This window comes from Echinops telfairi, unplaced genomic scaffold (assembly GCF_000313985.2).
Source record: "Echinops telfairi isolate 266 unplaced genomic scaffold, ASM31398v2 ScPeMD7_3;HRSCAF=10, whole genome shotgun sequence".
NCBI lineage: Eukaryota > Metazoa > Chordata > Mammalia > Afrosoricida > Tenrecidae > Echinops > Echinops telfairi.
Window position 1 is genome coordinate 12463648 of NW_022103899.1, and position 15781 is coordinate 12479428.

A 15781-nucleotide genomic window follows, 5' to 3' on the forward strand; every position below is an offset into this window, starting at 1 on the left:
TAGCCGGGCACCATCAGCTTTCTTCGCCACATTTGCTTATGCACCCATTTGTCTTCAGTGATCCGTTCGACACCCCGTGATCACACAGGTTGATATCTTATTTTTTGGTAGAAATTTGTTCTATATGTACTATTAATTTATTTAACTTATATTTCTTATACATTACTATGTATTATTTATTATTTTACTATTTAGTTAATAGCTCTTTCATTTAAGATGTATGTTCCTGATGCTAGTTTTCAGGTTTTTTTAAAATTATTATCTTTTTTGTTCACTGCTAGAACTTCGAGGCCTAGAATAATGTCTGGTGCCTGGTATAAACTGACGCCAAATAAATCGAATACCAATATGTAATACCATACCACAATCATATCTGATTAGTTTATAGTTAACATTTTCACAGACATACAGTTCATACATACATTTCAATATTCAGTCATACTGTGCAGCATTATAACAGTCCATTCGGGGACATTTGCCCTTTCTTGGTTTGGATAGCTTCCCCTTTCCCATAGCTCCCCTGCCATGGCTCTTTGAATATATTAATCCAGTTGTTGTCTCTATAGTTTTACCTAATCTGGATTTTATGGAAAAAGATACAAAATCAAAACAAAGTACAAAGAAATGGCCCAACAATGACAGAATGAAACATTTAGAAATCAATATGAATATATAAAAATCAGTTCAATTCCTTTCTTATGAATTGACTAAGTTTCACACAGTTAAGAGGTATTTTAACACATTAACTGTTTTACAAAAATAAAACTCAGATGACTCTTTAAAGCCTTCTTCATTTCCTGTCTACTTTAACCCTATTCATACCCATTCGATTCTAAGCCTTAAATGTTGCCTTTGTTTTTGGTTTTAAGGTTAGCAGAGAGTTTTTGTTTTGAAATGTTAAATGCTTTCAGGATACGTTCCTTCTCGTCATGAGAAGGAACAAACCCTCATTGATGAAGCAGTGAATGTTTTCTAAAGGCCTGCTTTGTTCTGGACTCCAGCAGAACCATCCTGCTGGTAGGAGGGGACAGAGTATTTGATTTTGTTCCCTGTGGTTGTAATACACCAAAAAAATACAAATAAATACGAGGGGGCTTCAAAAAGTTTGTGGAAAAATCCCATCATCTTTTAATTCCATTTTTGGTGAACGTTTCGAAGCCCTCTTGCATTTGCTAGATAAGAAAACAGTGATGTAATCTTATCTTCAAATCCAATTTGAATGATGGATCGAAATGGTATCATGTTTACATTTTTATTTCTACAGGATCTTTTATTCTTAGAAGCTATGTTTTTATTGTTTTATCCTTGTTTATGGTCTGTTATTTTATTGAAGCATTTGCTTATCTTGAAAAGGAATATGTTATGTATGTACATACCAATCTGTTGACAACTTTACCCTTTTCCACAACAGCTTTGCTGAGATACCACAAATCTACCCACTTCACCTGTAGAACTCAACGATATGTAAATATGCACACACATATTCATAGACTACTAGACGTATGTCCTTAATCTAATTTTGGAGCATTTCTGTCACTCTGAGATGAAACCTATACCCACTGATTAAAAACCTTCTGCCATTGAGCCAATTCTGACTCAAGAGACCTTTTATGTGGGTATGAAGGATGTTAATCTTTTTTAAAAAATCATTTTATTGGGGGCTTGTACAACTCATCACAATCCATACATCCATCCATTGGGTCAAGCACATATATACATTTGTTGCTATCATCATTCTCAACATTTGCTTTCTATTTGAATACTTGGTATCAGCTCCACATTTTTCCCCCTCCCTCCCCACACCCCTGCCTCACAAACCCTTGATAATTTATAAATTATTATTTTTTCATGTCTTATATGGTCCGATGTCTCCCTTCACCCACTTTTCTATTGTTTGTCCCCCCAGAGAAGGGGTTATATGTAGATCCTTGTGATCAGTTCCCCTATTCTCCCTCACCTTCACCTTACCCTCCTGGTATCGCAATCTCATTATTGGTCCTGAGGGGTTTATCTGTCCTGGATTCCCTGTGTTTCTAGTTCTTATCTGTACCAGTGTACATCCTCTGGTCTAGCCAGATTTGTAAGGTAGAATTGGGATGATAGTGGAGGGTGGGGAAGGAAACATTAAAGAACTCGAGGAAAGTTATATGTTTCATCATTGCTATACTGCATCCTGACTGGCTCATCTCCTCCCCGCGACCCTTCTGTAAGGGGATGTCCAGCTGTCTACAGATGGCCATTGGGTCTCCACTCCACACTCCCCCTCATTCAAAGCTGTTAACCTTTATGGGAGCAGATAGCCTCGATTTTCCCCTGTGGAGCAGCTGGCGGGTTGGAACCATAGAGATTAGGGTTGGCAGTTTAATGCTTACTTGACAGCACCACCAGGGCTCCCTGGTCACTCCCAGTTCACACCTCTAACCCTAATTTACTCTCTGTTTCTGTTTATTCCTCATCATATATTAGTGGAATTATATAGTTTGTTATCTTTGTTTCAGGCTTCTTTCATTTAGTATACTCACATACAAGGAACCTTTAAAAACTTTATGGGAAAATGGAGTTAAAATATATTGACATTTCCCTATAATTTTTTTTTGCACCTTTCTCCTGTTATGATGCGTATCAATATTTCCCTCCTTTTAATTAATGGTATTCCATTGAATAGATTTTTAAGTGTTTATTTTTAAAAAAGTGTTTATCTAGTTACCACTAGTAGATGCACATCTTTTTTCTCCATTTAAAAATTTTGTTTATTTGTCACAATAATGTTAATTTAAAATACAATAGAGTACCAAAAACTATCATCCCATCATCATTTTCTCTCGTTATTCTATTTTATTTCATAGCATTTGTAACTCTCTGAAATTATATAATAAATTTGCTTTTCTCCTGTAAAGTGAGACCTGCCTCTTTGTAACATTTCTAATGTTTAGATATAGGGGATGCCCACGCTTTTTTATATTTAATGAATATTCAAGGAGTTCTTCCTTTGACTTGTCAATATATCATAAATAAGTAAGCTATATTGGGAGCTTTTTCTTAAGTATGATTGTAATGTTTGAGGTGAAAAGTCACTTAAGGAAGCCTGCAAATTAATCTGAATATAGGGCAGTATTGTTTGAACACCAGTTTTGTTTTAGCAAAAAGCTAAATTCTCTAAGGTTTTAAATTCATTTTTCATTGAAGTCATATAATAATGGATGGGAACCAAATGATTGGAAACACTAATATCTTACGGTTTTAGTTTTTCTTTGGTAATGCATTGAAATTTTTCTTAACTTTGGTCTTTTCAGAAAAAGTGACATGAACTTGTTGTTCCAAAAGATATAATTTGGACTTGAAAAGAAGGGGGGGAAATTAGCTGTAGAATAACTTTATCTCATAAAAAAATAAATGTTCCAGCATGCTGTGTATTAATATTCAGTTCAGAGGAAATGACAAAGTGTTTTGTGAATTATTGGCAGCTATCTATTCTCTCTTGATGATTGCCTGAAGAAGCTTTGCTATCGCAATGTCTGCCCCATTTCCTCTTCAGGGCTGGTGGCATAGTCCAAGCAGCCTGTAGCGTTACAGCATTCCCTGAAATGGTGACCTCAGGGCTGTGACTCAAAATATGTAGACTTTAGGACAGTGACTCAAAAGATTGCCTCTACAGGGTTATGACTTAACAACACACCCGCTCTTTACTTATCAACATGGTTAAATTCTGAAGACCATGCTGTTATGTAAAACTCACCATTATATGAAAATGGAGGATGAGCACATTATTACAAAATTGTCAACTTGCCAAATTTGACATCATTACATAACTGTCAAATTTTTCCTTTACATAATTATCATTTTACAGCATTACATAACCATCAAACCAGTAAGAATAATGGCCCAACCAGGTTGACACATAACCTTAGACCTCACAAGTTGGCATTACCCTCACCTAGCACCACAGTGTTCCCAAGCATTAGATTTTTAATGTGGTTGCAAATACGAAATGTTCACAGCAGCAACATAGTTGATAAGGGAAGCAAGGGTATGGGAATAACTGCCAGTTTCCACCTGGTCATGAATGAACTTGATGTCCTTTTGTTTGAAGAATAGCTTCATTTATTCCACCCACCTCTACTTACTCTGAGTGCAACTTCTGCTTGATGTTGAATGAATTATTTTAAGACTTGGAAATCTAGAGAAAAGTTCTTAGGGGCAAACAAGAACTTCCTATTGACTACACTTCTTGAAGAGGTGACACTCTTTGAGTTTGGATATTGTTGAAGTTGAAGGCAATGAAGACAATGGATTTTTTTTTAATTGTTGACTAAGTTTTGGATGCTTTATGTATGCCAGTGTGTTGTCATTATGTGCCGTTGAATTGTTTTTGACTCATAGGGACCCTGTGTATAAATAACTTAACAAAACACTACTTGGTTCTGCACCATCCTCAGAGTTGTTGTTTTGTGTGAGTCCTTTGATGGATCCACACTGTCTGTCTGTCTGTCTGTCTGTCTGTCCTGTTGAGGGTGTTCTTTTTTTTTTTTTCCTTTTTTTTTCTTCTGTTTTTTAACATTTTATTAGGGGCTCATACAACTGTTATCCCAATCCATACACACATCAATTGGGTAAAGCGCATTTGTACATCGTTTCTCAAAACATTTTCTCTCCATTTAAACCCCCGACATTAGGTCCTCATTTTTCCCCTCCCTCCCTGCTCCCCCCTCCCTCATGAGCCCTTGATAGTTTATAAATGGGTATTTTGTCATATCTTGCCTTGTCCGACGTCTCCCTTCATCCACTTTTCGGTTGTCTGTCCCCCAGGGAGGAGGTCACACACCGTTCCATGTAATCGGTTCCCTCTTTCCTACCCATTCTCCCTTTACCCTCCCTGTTTTGCCACTCACACCACTGGTCCTATACGGCTCATCCGTCCTGGATTCCCTGTATTTTCAGTTCCTATCTGTACCAGTGTACCTCCTCTGGTCTAGCCAGTCTTGCAAGATAGAATTCGAGTCATGGTAGTGGGAGCGGGGAGGAAACCTTTAGGAACTAGAGGAAAGTTGTATTTCTCATCATTGTTACATCGCACCCTGACTGGCTCATCTCCTCCCCGAGACCCCTCTGCAAGGGGATCTCCAGTGGCCTACTAATGGGCTTTGGATCTCCACTCCGCACTCCCCCCATCATTCACTATGGTAAGATTTTTTGTTCTGATGATGCCTTACACCTGATCCCTTCGACACCTCGTGGTTGCATAGGCTGGTGTGCTTCTTCCATGTGGGCTTTGTTGCTTCTGAGCTCGATGGCCGCTTGATTACCTTCAAGCCTTTAAGAAGAGGGTCTTCTTTTTTCAGTGACTCTCTACCGAGTATGATGCCAATTTCTGGGAACTGGTTCCTCCTGATAACGTGTCCAAAGTATGTGAGATGACATCTAGCCATCTTCACTTCTAAGGAGCATTTAATTATATGTGGCTTATTTTGTTTGGTAACATGATTGAAGACAAATGATGCTTTAGGACAGGGCAGATGTTTCAGGGAAGAGTCAAAGTTCTTGAGCAAAGTGGTGGCTTGAATAAAATGATGTCTTCAAAGGGAGTGTGGTGGCAACAAGTGAGATATATGGAAGGGAAATATTTTATTAGAATAAAAGATGCTGGAATCAGCAAGCTACAAGAAGGGGTACACAACATATGGGTTGATACATGCATAAATAAGGTCTCATATTCAAATTAAAACCAAACCAATTCCCATCAAGTTGATTTCTAGGGTTTCTCAGACTAGAAATGTAAAAGGGAGTGATCAGTCTCATCTTTCTCCCACAGAGCAGCTGGAGGGCATGAACCGCCAACTTTGTGGTTCCCAGTCCAACATCTAACCCATAGCACCCCAGGACTCCTCTGTAATCAAAAAGAGGGAATAAAAGACATTTTGAGGAAAGTAGAGGTGAAAAGCCTATTTCATATAAAATATGCTTTGGGACCTTGAAAATCATTTATTAGAATAAAATTCTCTACTATATACCATTTTCAGAGGTTCTAGCACCTTAACTTAGCAATGAGCCTATACTTCATACCCCAAGATGGAATTATGCTGAGGTTTTTGTGTATTTGTCAGAGAAAGTATTCTTGTGTAATTGTGAGAGGAAATAGATATAATTTTGAGAAACTATGAAGGTTTCATAATTCAGATTTAGAAATATCCCTAAATTTAAACTAGGAATTTTAGGGGATCAGTTAACATACTCTATGGCTGTGTGATAAAAATGACACTGTTGGTCTACATTTACTGTCATATTGCTAAAGGGTACAGTACTAGACGGACATGGGTTTGAGGTTTTTCAAAAAAGGAGGTCTTGGTGTCACAGTACCCCAAAGTCAGCATTTTGAACTCACTTGCTGCTCCCCTGGGAAAGATGGAGCAGTGTACGTCTGTAAAGATCGAATATCTTAGAAAACCTGTGGGGCAGTTCTCTGTTCACTAGGGTCACTAAAAGTTCAATTTGACTCAACAGTAGTGGGTTTGAGTTTTGGTTTTCCCAAAATACTGTTTGTTTTTTTTCTACTTAATTAGGTCAAGGACTTTTCCATGGAAAAGGTCTTTATTGTTTTTTAAAATTTTAAATGTACAGTATGCTTTACGAGTGCCTGATAAATGAGGAGTAATTGTATGAGCTCTCAAATGTTTATTTAAATAGTGGAAACCTTGAAAGAATGATAGGGAACAACCTTGTACTTCTCATTTTACTTCGAAGTTGAATGTAGAGTGCTTCATCTAATTATTTCAAGCTGTGAATCAAATCCTATGGTCTAGATTCTAATTTTTGTAATCAAAAAAATTTTTTTGTAATTTTAAGACACACATGTTAGTCTTTTGCTGCCACTGTGATGCAATGAGTTTTTATAATCATATATTTTCATTAGCAACTTTATACTCATAAAAGAACTGAGAGGTCAGTGAATCAACAAATCTCTGTTTTATAGGGAATTATCTAATAATGTAGTAACTAGGAAATGTCACTTATGGTGACTTTTTCACCTCTGCATTATGATAATTAAGGGGGATAATCACCACTGTGGGGCACTTTTTAGTTATTTTGTGTTTTAATTTCCTGATTGTTAAAGAATCCCTAATGCATTTAAAGTTTGTGAGACGAAAGGCCAATGTAGTATTTGGTTAAAGAGCAATTTCTGAACCTGACTGGATAAAACATCAAATTCTAAAATATCAGTGTGTGCGGTGTACGTGTGTGTGTGTGTGTGTGTGTGTGTGTGTGTGTGTGTTTCCCCCCTCACTGTGCACATTATTATTTTTCAGGCAACAGAGACTATGCCAAGGATGACCCATTGGAGTTTAAGTCTCATCAATGGTTTGGAGCATCAGTGAGGTCAAAGCAGGATAAAATTTTGGTAAGTTTTTTTTTATTTTTTTTTATTTACTAATAGCTAAGTTTAGTTCATTTCGTGTAGGTAGACGGGTTTTCTCTATTTTTAAGCTGACAAGAAAGTTGAGTGTGCCTGGGTGCTGGCTATGAATGAATAGCTCTGATTATAGGACCCCTGGCTGCTGGATGTGAATGAAGAGCTCTGATCATAGGACCCCTGGGTACTGGATATGAATGAATATCTCTGATTATAGGACCCCGATATAAAGGTATCGACTCTAATGCCCTATGAAGTCTGCTTCCCTACATTCCAGTTTCATTTCTACTTGGAAGAAAATTTTGCCATCCTACTTGATAGTTCCCTTCAATTTTTCTTCCCCCTCCTCTGTTATGTTTAGGAACAGTATGCCTTTGATTAATCAAAGGTCTACAATCTCCTGCCTTTAAAATACAGAAACAAACTTCTCTTCACCTCTATTACTGCCCATGTTTCTCTGTTCCCCAGAAAGATTTTTTTTTAAATATAATACCTAGTCATCTCCACATTCTCATATTCTCTCGTTAGCCTCTCAGGTCAGCCTTAGGTAGGCAAAACCAAAATCATCTTTATCTTGAGAACACTACATCCATTGATATTTATTCTTTTTTTCCCCTTCATAGTACTATTTAACAAAGTAGATACACCATTCTTTTTAAAATACCTTTCTCCCCATTGATTATATTTATTATACTCTCCTAGTTTTTCTATCCTCCTTAATAGTTTCCTGTAATAATTCCTCCTCTGTTCAAAGGGTGGAGTTTCTTAGAATTCTGATCTACAGTGCTCTCACCTCCCCATCCGCCATATCTTCTCATAGCTATACCCTTCACCTAAAGGGTGATTACAGTTCGTATGTTACTAACCCCGAATTTTATGTATCTATCATATCCACACTACCTATTTGGCTATTCTCTATGGAGTTCTGATAGCCTACTCCAAAGGAGCATTGCTAAAATGTGTTCAGGTGTAATCCACAGTAAAGGCTATAGTCTTACATCTTTATCAGTAACTGTTTCCATCCTTTTCTTATTCAGCAAACAGGACTGTGTTCTCTGGATGTTGAATTCATGGTGTTCATGGACTTAGTTTAATTTTTTCAGCTTCAACTTGATTTGTATATGAGTAACTAGTTATCTGTTCTGTAGCTGCTCCCTGGCCTTGTTTGACTGATGCTCTTGAGCTTCCCCATCATTTCTTTCTACCTGACCCCTGTGCATACTATCTGGTGAGATCCATATGTACAGTTGCCATTAATGATGTTGAAAAACTGCTATCTCCAATGAATAGATTGTTAGTCTAGCAAAATTCTACTATGCATTCTGTGGTATTACTTCTATCACGGCCATAGTGACTCTATAGGACAGAATAGAACTGCTTCTGTGAGTTTATAGGAGCATAAAGCCTCATTCTTCCTTCCTGGGGTGGCTGGTGGCTTTGAACTACTGACCCACTACAGCTCTAGGGAATCCTTCATAAATATTTATATTTCCCGTTTTCATTCAGCATTTTCTCAGTTTGGACTATAAATGATATGTTCACTATATTGGCAGGTCATGCTAAGGAGCCTTAACTTTTCTTATATGCATTTGAAAGTCTTTGAAGTTTTTATTAGGTTATTTTTTTATGTCGAAAGATATTAAATGATAATGTGAATTTCAAAAAAGGATCATTTTCTTTATTCAAAAATAGCTATAATGAATATTTCCTTGTAGCTAATCTATATTCAAATTCTTTCATTGATCTCCAAAATGCCCTCAAGTGTTTTATTTTAAATGGAAATTTGTCTTTGAAATGGATCCCTTAGGCAGTGCCTTGGCCTCTTTCCTGTGATTTATAGACCCATGGTTTCTGTGACTACTCATCCTCCCCCTCAAATCCATCGGCCCCTCTAGCATCTGGAGTGTGTAGTCCAGCTCTAAGCTTGCTTGACCTTTCAGTACTTACAAGTTGCCTATTGGTCTCTACTTGTTTCATAGCATAGTTACTACTCTTGCAAAACTTTTCTCTTTAGGTAGACCTGGATTATGCAGCTTGATGTTGTTTTACAAAGTAGTTTTTTTTCATAGCTGGTGAGTGAGCCTAAGAACAATTTCTACTTTTTTAAAACTTCCTAACTGTAGGATGTCAAAGTTTATGCTGGGACTTGTTGAATACACTAGACTTGTTTTCTGTTACTAAAATACAAAGACTTTTGATTCTTGTTGCTGCTTCTGTAATAAGAACAACAATGACAGTAACTCAGGAAAATGAAATTCACAGAATCAAATCGATTCTGATTCATAGTGACCCCAGAGGACAGAGTAGAATTGCCCCGTTAGGCTTTCGAGGCTGTTCAGTCTTTCTGGAATCAGAAAGCCTCATCTTTCACCTATGGAATAGATAGTAGATTAGAACTACTGGCTTTGTGGATGGCAGCCCAACTTGTAGCCCACTGTACCACTTACTGCGTAGTTACATTCTAGCACCAAACATTCTGCATGGATTGTCTCACTAATTTTCATCACAGCTCTTTGAGAGAGGAACAGTAATTGGCCTGCTTTTAGAAAAAGAAGTTACTAATTGGAGGTTAAGTAACTTGCCGAAGGTCTTTTATCTACTAACTGGGGGATTTAGGATTCATTTGGAGGCACTCTGCTACCCATAGCCCACGTTCCTTGCTTGTACTTTATACTACTTGTACTTTATCATTGAAAAGACAATCTGAGCAGATTTCATTATACATTTTTACTTTATTGTCTTCATATCCTTAGAACAGTGTATAGTTTCTCAATTAAACACCACCCCATCTTTCTCCATTGATGAATGGGAGAGAAAGCAAATACATGAGGGCATCTCACCCCCACCCCCAACCCCCGCCAAAATGGAAAAAAATGTTTTTTTCAAAGGTGTGTATTTACATTTTTTTTTTACAAAACAACCTTATCACCTTTTAAGTACTCTCCATTACACTTAATACAGTTATCAAATCTGCAATTCCATTCTTGGAAACATTTTTCAAACTCATCTCTTTGAATGGCTTGACAGCACCTCTCTCATTGTTTTCTTCACCTCTCTGTGACCTTAAATCACTGTCCTTTCATGTTTCTCTTCATTTGCGGAAACAAAAAATTGTTTGGAGTGAGGTCAGTTGAGTAAGGTGCGTGGGGCAAGAGAGGCATGCTGCTTTTGCCAAAAACTGGCTCACTGAGTTGGTTGCATGAGCAGGTGCATTGTGGTGGTGGCAAAACCAGTCCCCCGTCTGCCACAAATCAGACCTTTTTTGTCTCACACTGTTCTGCAATCTTCAGAAACCTCTAAACAGGAAACTTAATTAACAGTCTGACCTGGTGGAATGATCCCCCTCACATAAAAAACAAATTCAGAAAGTGAGCATCAGTTTTGGAGGAGTACCTTCTTTTATACTGTCACTAGCACAACCTTAACCAGTTTCCTGAATGCTGAGCTTTGTGTTGTCTTAGTATACCCATGTGTGTGTTTAACATAATAATAAAGCCCCAAAACCCTTCCCATCAGTTAAAATCACCAGTTCCAGCATGATGGGTCATTGTTATGTTGAGCTCCTCATAGCTGACTTTGCAGACTACTCATCAGCATTAGAGGGAGTAGATGTTAGGACACTTGGCATGGTCTCAAAATCAACTCCCATCAAGTCCATTCTGACTCATAATTATGCTGTAGGAAAGACTAGAACTGCCAAGGGGGCTCCCTAGGCTGTAAATCCTTACAGCAAGTCTCATCTTTCTCTCCTGGAGCAGTGATAACTCTACTCTGCAGCCAACAATAAAACAACAGCGGAAGTTCTTATCTATACACGAGTTGCCTTGGAGTCATTTTTCATAGTTTGCTTTTTCATTGGATCATTGTATAAGCCAGGGAGGGCACTGCGCTTGCTGCTCTTTCCTCAACTTCTGCTGACCCATTTCTGGACTGTGTATCTTTAGCTATTCCCTTCCCAGTTCCCTTGGTCTACACTGTCATTCATTCTACAAAGCTTTTGGCTATATATTGTGCGATGATCTTATTGCCCCTTTGTTGGCTCCTTATAACTCTGCACTATTTCAAAAACGTCTTTTCTCTCTCTTTCTCTCTTACACACACACACACACACACACACACACACACACACACACACACACGAGTAAATTCATCTTGGCCTCCAAATAGTGTGGTCATGATTACAGAATGTCTGTAGGTCAGACTAACTAGCCTGCTTATGGATTACAGACGTGTGCTTATTTGTCATGGGATTTCCCCACACTGCTTGGAATGACTGCAGCCAAGCAGGTCTAGCCATGAAGAATTGAGCTACTGATGACCACTTAGAGTAAAAGAGAGATGGTTTCATAATAAATAAGGGCCCAAACATTTTTGTTTAGTTAGAATAAAATCAAGTAGACAATTTGCCATTGGTGTGTAACTATTATAGTTATCTGTAAAGCTGATATAACCTAACTGTTTATCATTAGGAAATGTTATTTTACCTTCTTTTTTCATGTAGAAGCCAAATAAATATTTAAATAACAATATCTCAAAAGCTTTGCATTTTTATAAGGAATAAAATCGTGCCCTCTTGGACTTGAAAGAAACTCGAGTAGGAGTAAAGATTAGAGGAAGGGAGAAGACACTAAAGAATGGTAAGATGTTTTCTAGAAATAGGAGACTGTGTCTTTGGCCACCAATTATTCTGGCTTCTAGGGATATACTACTAGGATCTTAATACAGTAGTTCTTGTTAGATGAGTATTTGTCCAAGAATGCACTCCTGCAAAACCAGAAGTCAAGCACGTTACTATTGATTCAATGGAAGTAAATTGCCACTTTTTCTCCCTCGAGGGCTACAGTAAAATAAACATCATTTAAAACACGACTTTTAAGGGCTTTTAATCACCGTTACCAAAAAAACCAACCCACTGCCATCAAATGGTCTCAAGCTTGTAGCAACGCTGTTCAGGGTTTCTGAGGCTGTCCATCCTTCCAGGGCCACAGATGGTTTCATCAGGTGACTGGTGGGTTTGAATCACTCATCTTGTGGTTAGCAGCCCAGTGGCTTACTCAGCAGCACCACCAGAACTTCCTTTAAGGAAGCTTTATTGTCCAACTAATTTAAGAGAATACCAATTCCCCTGTAGTTTCAGCTTATAATTATCAGAAGCTTGTAATTATAAAATCTTATAATTATTTTTTCCTTTTTTAAATTATAGTAAATATGTGTGTACATATATACACATTTGTTAATTCCACAGCCTTTCCATGTACATTGATGTCAGTTAAGTCTATTCACGTTATTGAACCAGTACTCTTCTCTGTTCTTACTTTTCTCTCACATTACTCACTGCCATCAAGTCAATACTGACTCATGGTGACCCTATAGGACAGAGTAGAACTGCCCCTGTAGGTTTCCAAGACTAACTCACTATGGTTCATCTTTCTTCCACAGAGTGGCTGCTGACATTGCCCACTGTGCCACCATGCCACAGATGTTTAGTGAGGACTTGTTTTTTATAAGGAAATGGGCCAGAGAAACAAAAATACATGAGACACTGGCCGGCCCTTTGGAAATGTCTAGACTACAAGAAGGGGTTGAGGGTAGACACGTTTATAAATACCTTTAACATAAATTAGAATACAGGCACACAGTTGAGGAATTGGAGTGGGAGACTCCATGCGTGATTGTGGACTGTTCGGGCATTACGTTTGGTAGAACAGAGGGTCAGTGCCATCTTATACTCAGTGAGATAGTTTGACACAGTGACTGCAGCACTGGGCTCAATCATAGTAAGGGTTGTGAGCATGATTCAGGACGGGGCAGTATTTTGTTCAGTTTAGTGTTGTCGTGAGTCTCAACTGACTTTAAGGCATGGAGCAACACCAGAGAAGAATTAGTCTAGGAGGGCATAAAAGAATTAGAGTTGTGGATGGGTTGATGAGTTCTGGAAAGAGAGGTGCAATGAAGCAGAAGCAGGAAGATAGAGAAATAATCCATCATGGAATGTTGATTATGTGTAGAAGAGTAGCAAGAATGAACTTTTGATATTTTCTTCAGAGTGAATATAATCCTAGTGTTGATGTTGGTGATGTTTGTGCTTTGCTTCAAAAAGTATTACAGAAAATCCATTGAAATACTTTCAGTAAATTAAATTGATATACTTCTGGATAGATTACTCTTGGTAATTACCAAATTATTGATAGTTTCTGAGGCATACATTACTATTTGTACATAGTATTTAAAGTTTTCACTCTAAATTAGAAAATTATAACAGAACTTACACATAAAAGAAATGCTGCAATCCACATCCTGCATAAAATATTAAATGTTTTATAATTTACGGTCATTTTTCTTTTGAGTATGAAAGTGTTATTCAATTCAAAAGTCCACTCAAGGCTGTGACTTTCATCTGAGCATGTAACTTGTGAAAATGTGCTACCTAAAATAATTACTGTACAAAATACTTTTTAAAAAATTGTAGTTGGAATATAGATAATGGTTTCCAGAAAAACATATCTTTTGAAATCTTTTGCCATTACTATGATGAGGAATTGAAATTATAAGGTAGGCTAATTAGCATTTTTTAGTGTTTAGAACAGTGGTTCTCAACCATTCTAGTGCCATGACCCTTTAATACAGTTACTCATGTTGTGGTGACCCCAACCATAAAATTATTGTCATTGCTGTTTCATAACTGTAATTTTGCTACTGGTATGAATCGGGCAACCCCTGTGAAAGGGTCGTTCAACCCCCAAAAGGGTTGCGAACCACAGGTTGAAAACTGCTGGTTTAGATTGTGATACTGTATTGTGAGGTACAATAGATTTGTCTCAAATGCTCAATGTTAGAGAACTCTTAGATCCTGAACTGTGCTCTCTGGTTTTAGGCCTGTGCCCCACTGTACCACTGGAGGACGGAAATGAAACAGGAGAGAGAGCCTGTTGGGACCTGCTTTCTTCAGGATGGAGCCAAGACTGTTGAGTATGCTCCATGTAGATCAAGTAGGTGGAAGAGGCAGTGCTAACTTCTAGGAGGGGTGCGAGGTGGACTTTGTTAAAATGTGTGTGTGCATTTTCTCTGAGTTTGCCATGGAATCAAAGTTTCTTTATGAAATTTGGAATCATATAACGTTGATGAGCGCAAAATAAATATGATCCTTTTAAGGTAGATGTACTACATAGGTGTAGGAAACAGATTTATCTTGTTTCCTTAAGAATGAACTTTTTAAAATTTTGGTTAGTAGTAATTCATGTGTGTTTTTGAAAGCCATAATTTTAATCACTATTCATCAAAAGATGCTCAACTTAAGTCTCCTGTTTATGGATATGTCAGGCCCCATAACTAGAGATTCTGATTCTAAGTTGGCCTAGGTCAGAATTGCATTTCAGCAAATTCTCTGAGGTGATTGTGATGGACACTAAAGTTTGAGAATGCTTTATGTACGTAACATCAAAGATCCATGCTTGTAGCGGAAGGCTCATTCTGAGCCTGATACTTTTTACTCTTAATCAGAGTTGAATAATTCATCACCAACTCCTCCCTCATTTGAGGTTTCCGAAAACCACACTCTCCTGTAATATAACTTAAAATTTCAAAGATATTCCGTTTTCCAGCCAAACTCAGAACTACACCGTTTCTTGCCAGTCAGCTACTCCAGGTCATTTTCACACCAGAAATGAAAAAACAAATTATCGAAATAAATATTGTGATTGTTAATATTTGAAGTAGTTTTAACTTTATTTTTTTTATATTGTGGTAAATATAAATGTTGCAAAATTTTGCCACTTCAATAATCACACCTGGACTCCACTTTTGTTTCCCACTTGTCATCAAATAGTTAAGTAAAGGGAATTAGTAACAAAGTACAAAATTTAAGATTCTTATAGCTAGATTCTCCCCCTCCACCCCTTGTGTTAGACATCTTGGAACACCATGTCAATGGAACTGCTCAATCTACAAAATTTTAGGCAGTTGAACCTCTTAAATATGTAAATATATTTATATATGACGAGGGGGAAATAGATCTATGTATATATATTTATAGGTTGAGTATTAAGAAAACAGATGGACAGTGGGACCCTGCACAAGTACTCCCCCAACACAAGAACACTCTGTTCTAACAATTCGGCAGTCTGAGATGCTCACCTGCCTGGCATGATCACTGAAGACAATGAGTGCACAAGAAAATGTGAAGAAAGCGCATGGTGCTTGGCTACCAAAAGATATAACACCTGAAGTCACTGAAAACAATAGGTGCACAAGCAAGTGTGGTGAAGAAAGCCAGCTACCAAAAGATATAGCACCTGAAGCCTTAAAGACCTGAAGATAAACAAGCAGCCATCTAGCTGAGAGACAACAAAACCCACACGGAAGAAGCACACCAGCCTG

At 37.7% G+C, this 15781-nt stretch overlaps 1 protein-coding gene across 1 annotated transcript in view; it reads left to right on the forward strand.

Moving 5' to 3' along the window:
* The window catches only part of ITGAV (integrin subunit alpha V), a 113357-nt gene that overhangs the window by 30523 nt on the left and 67053 nt on the right, over positions 1-15781 (forward strand). Inside the window, exons 3-4 of the mRNA XM_004701477.2 lie at positions 7302-7393; positions 14280-14394. Of these exons, the coding sequence (XP_004701534.1) occupies positions 7302-7393; positions 14280-14394 (207 nt within the window). The remainder of the gene's footprint in view (positions 1-7301; positions 7394-14279; positions 14395-15781) is intronic.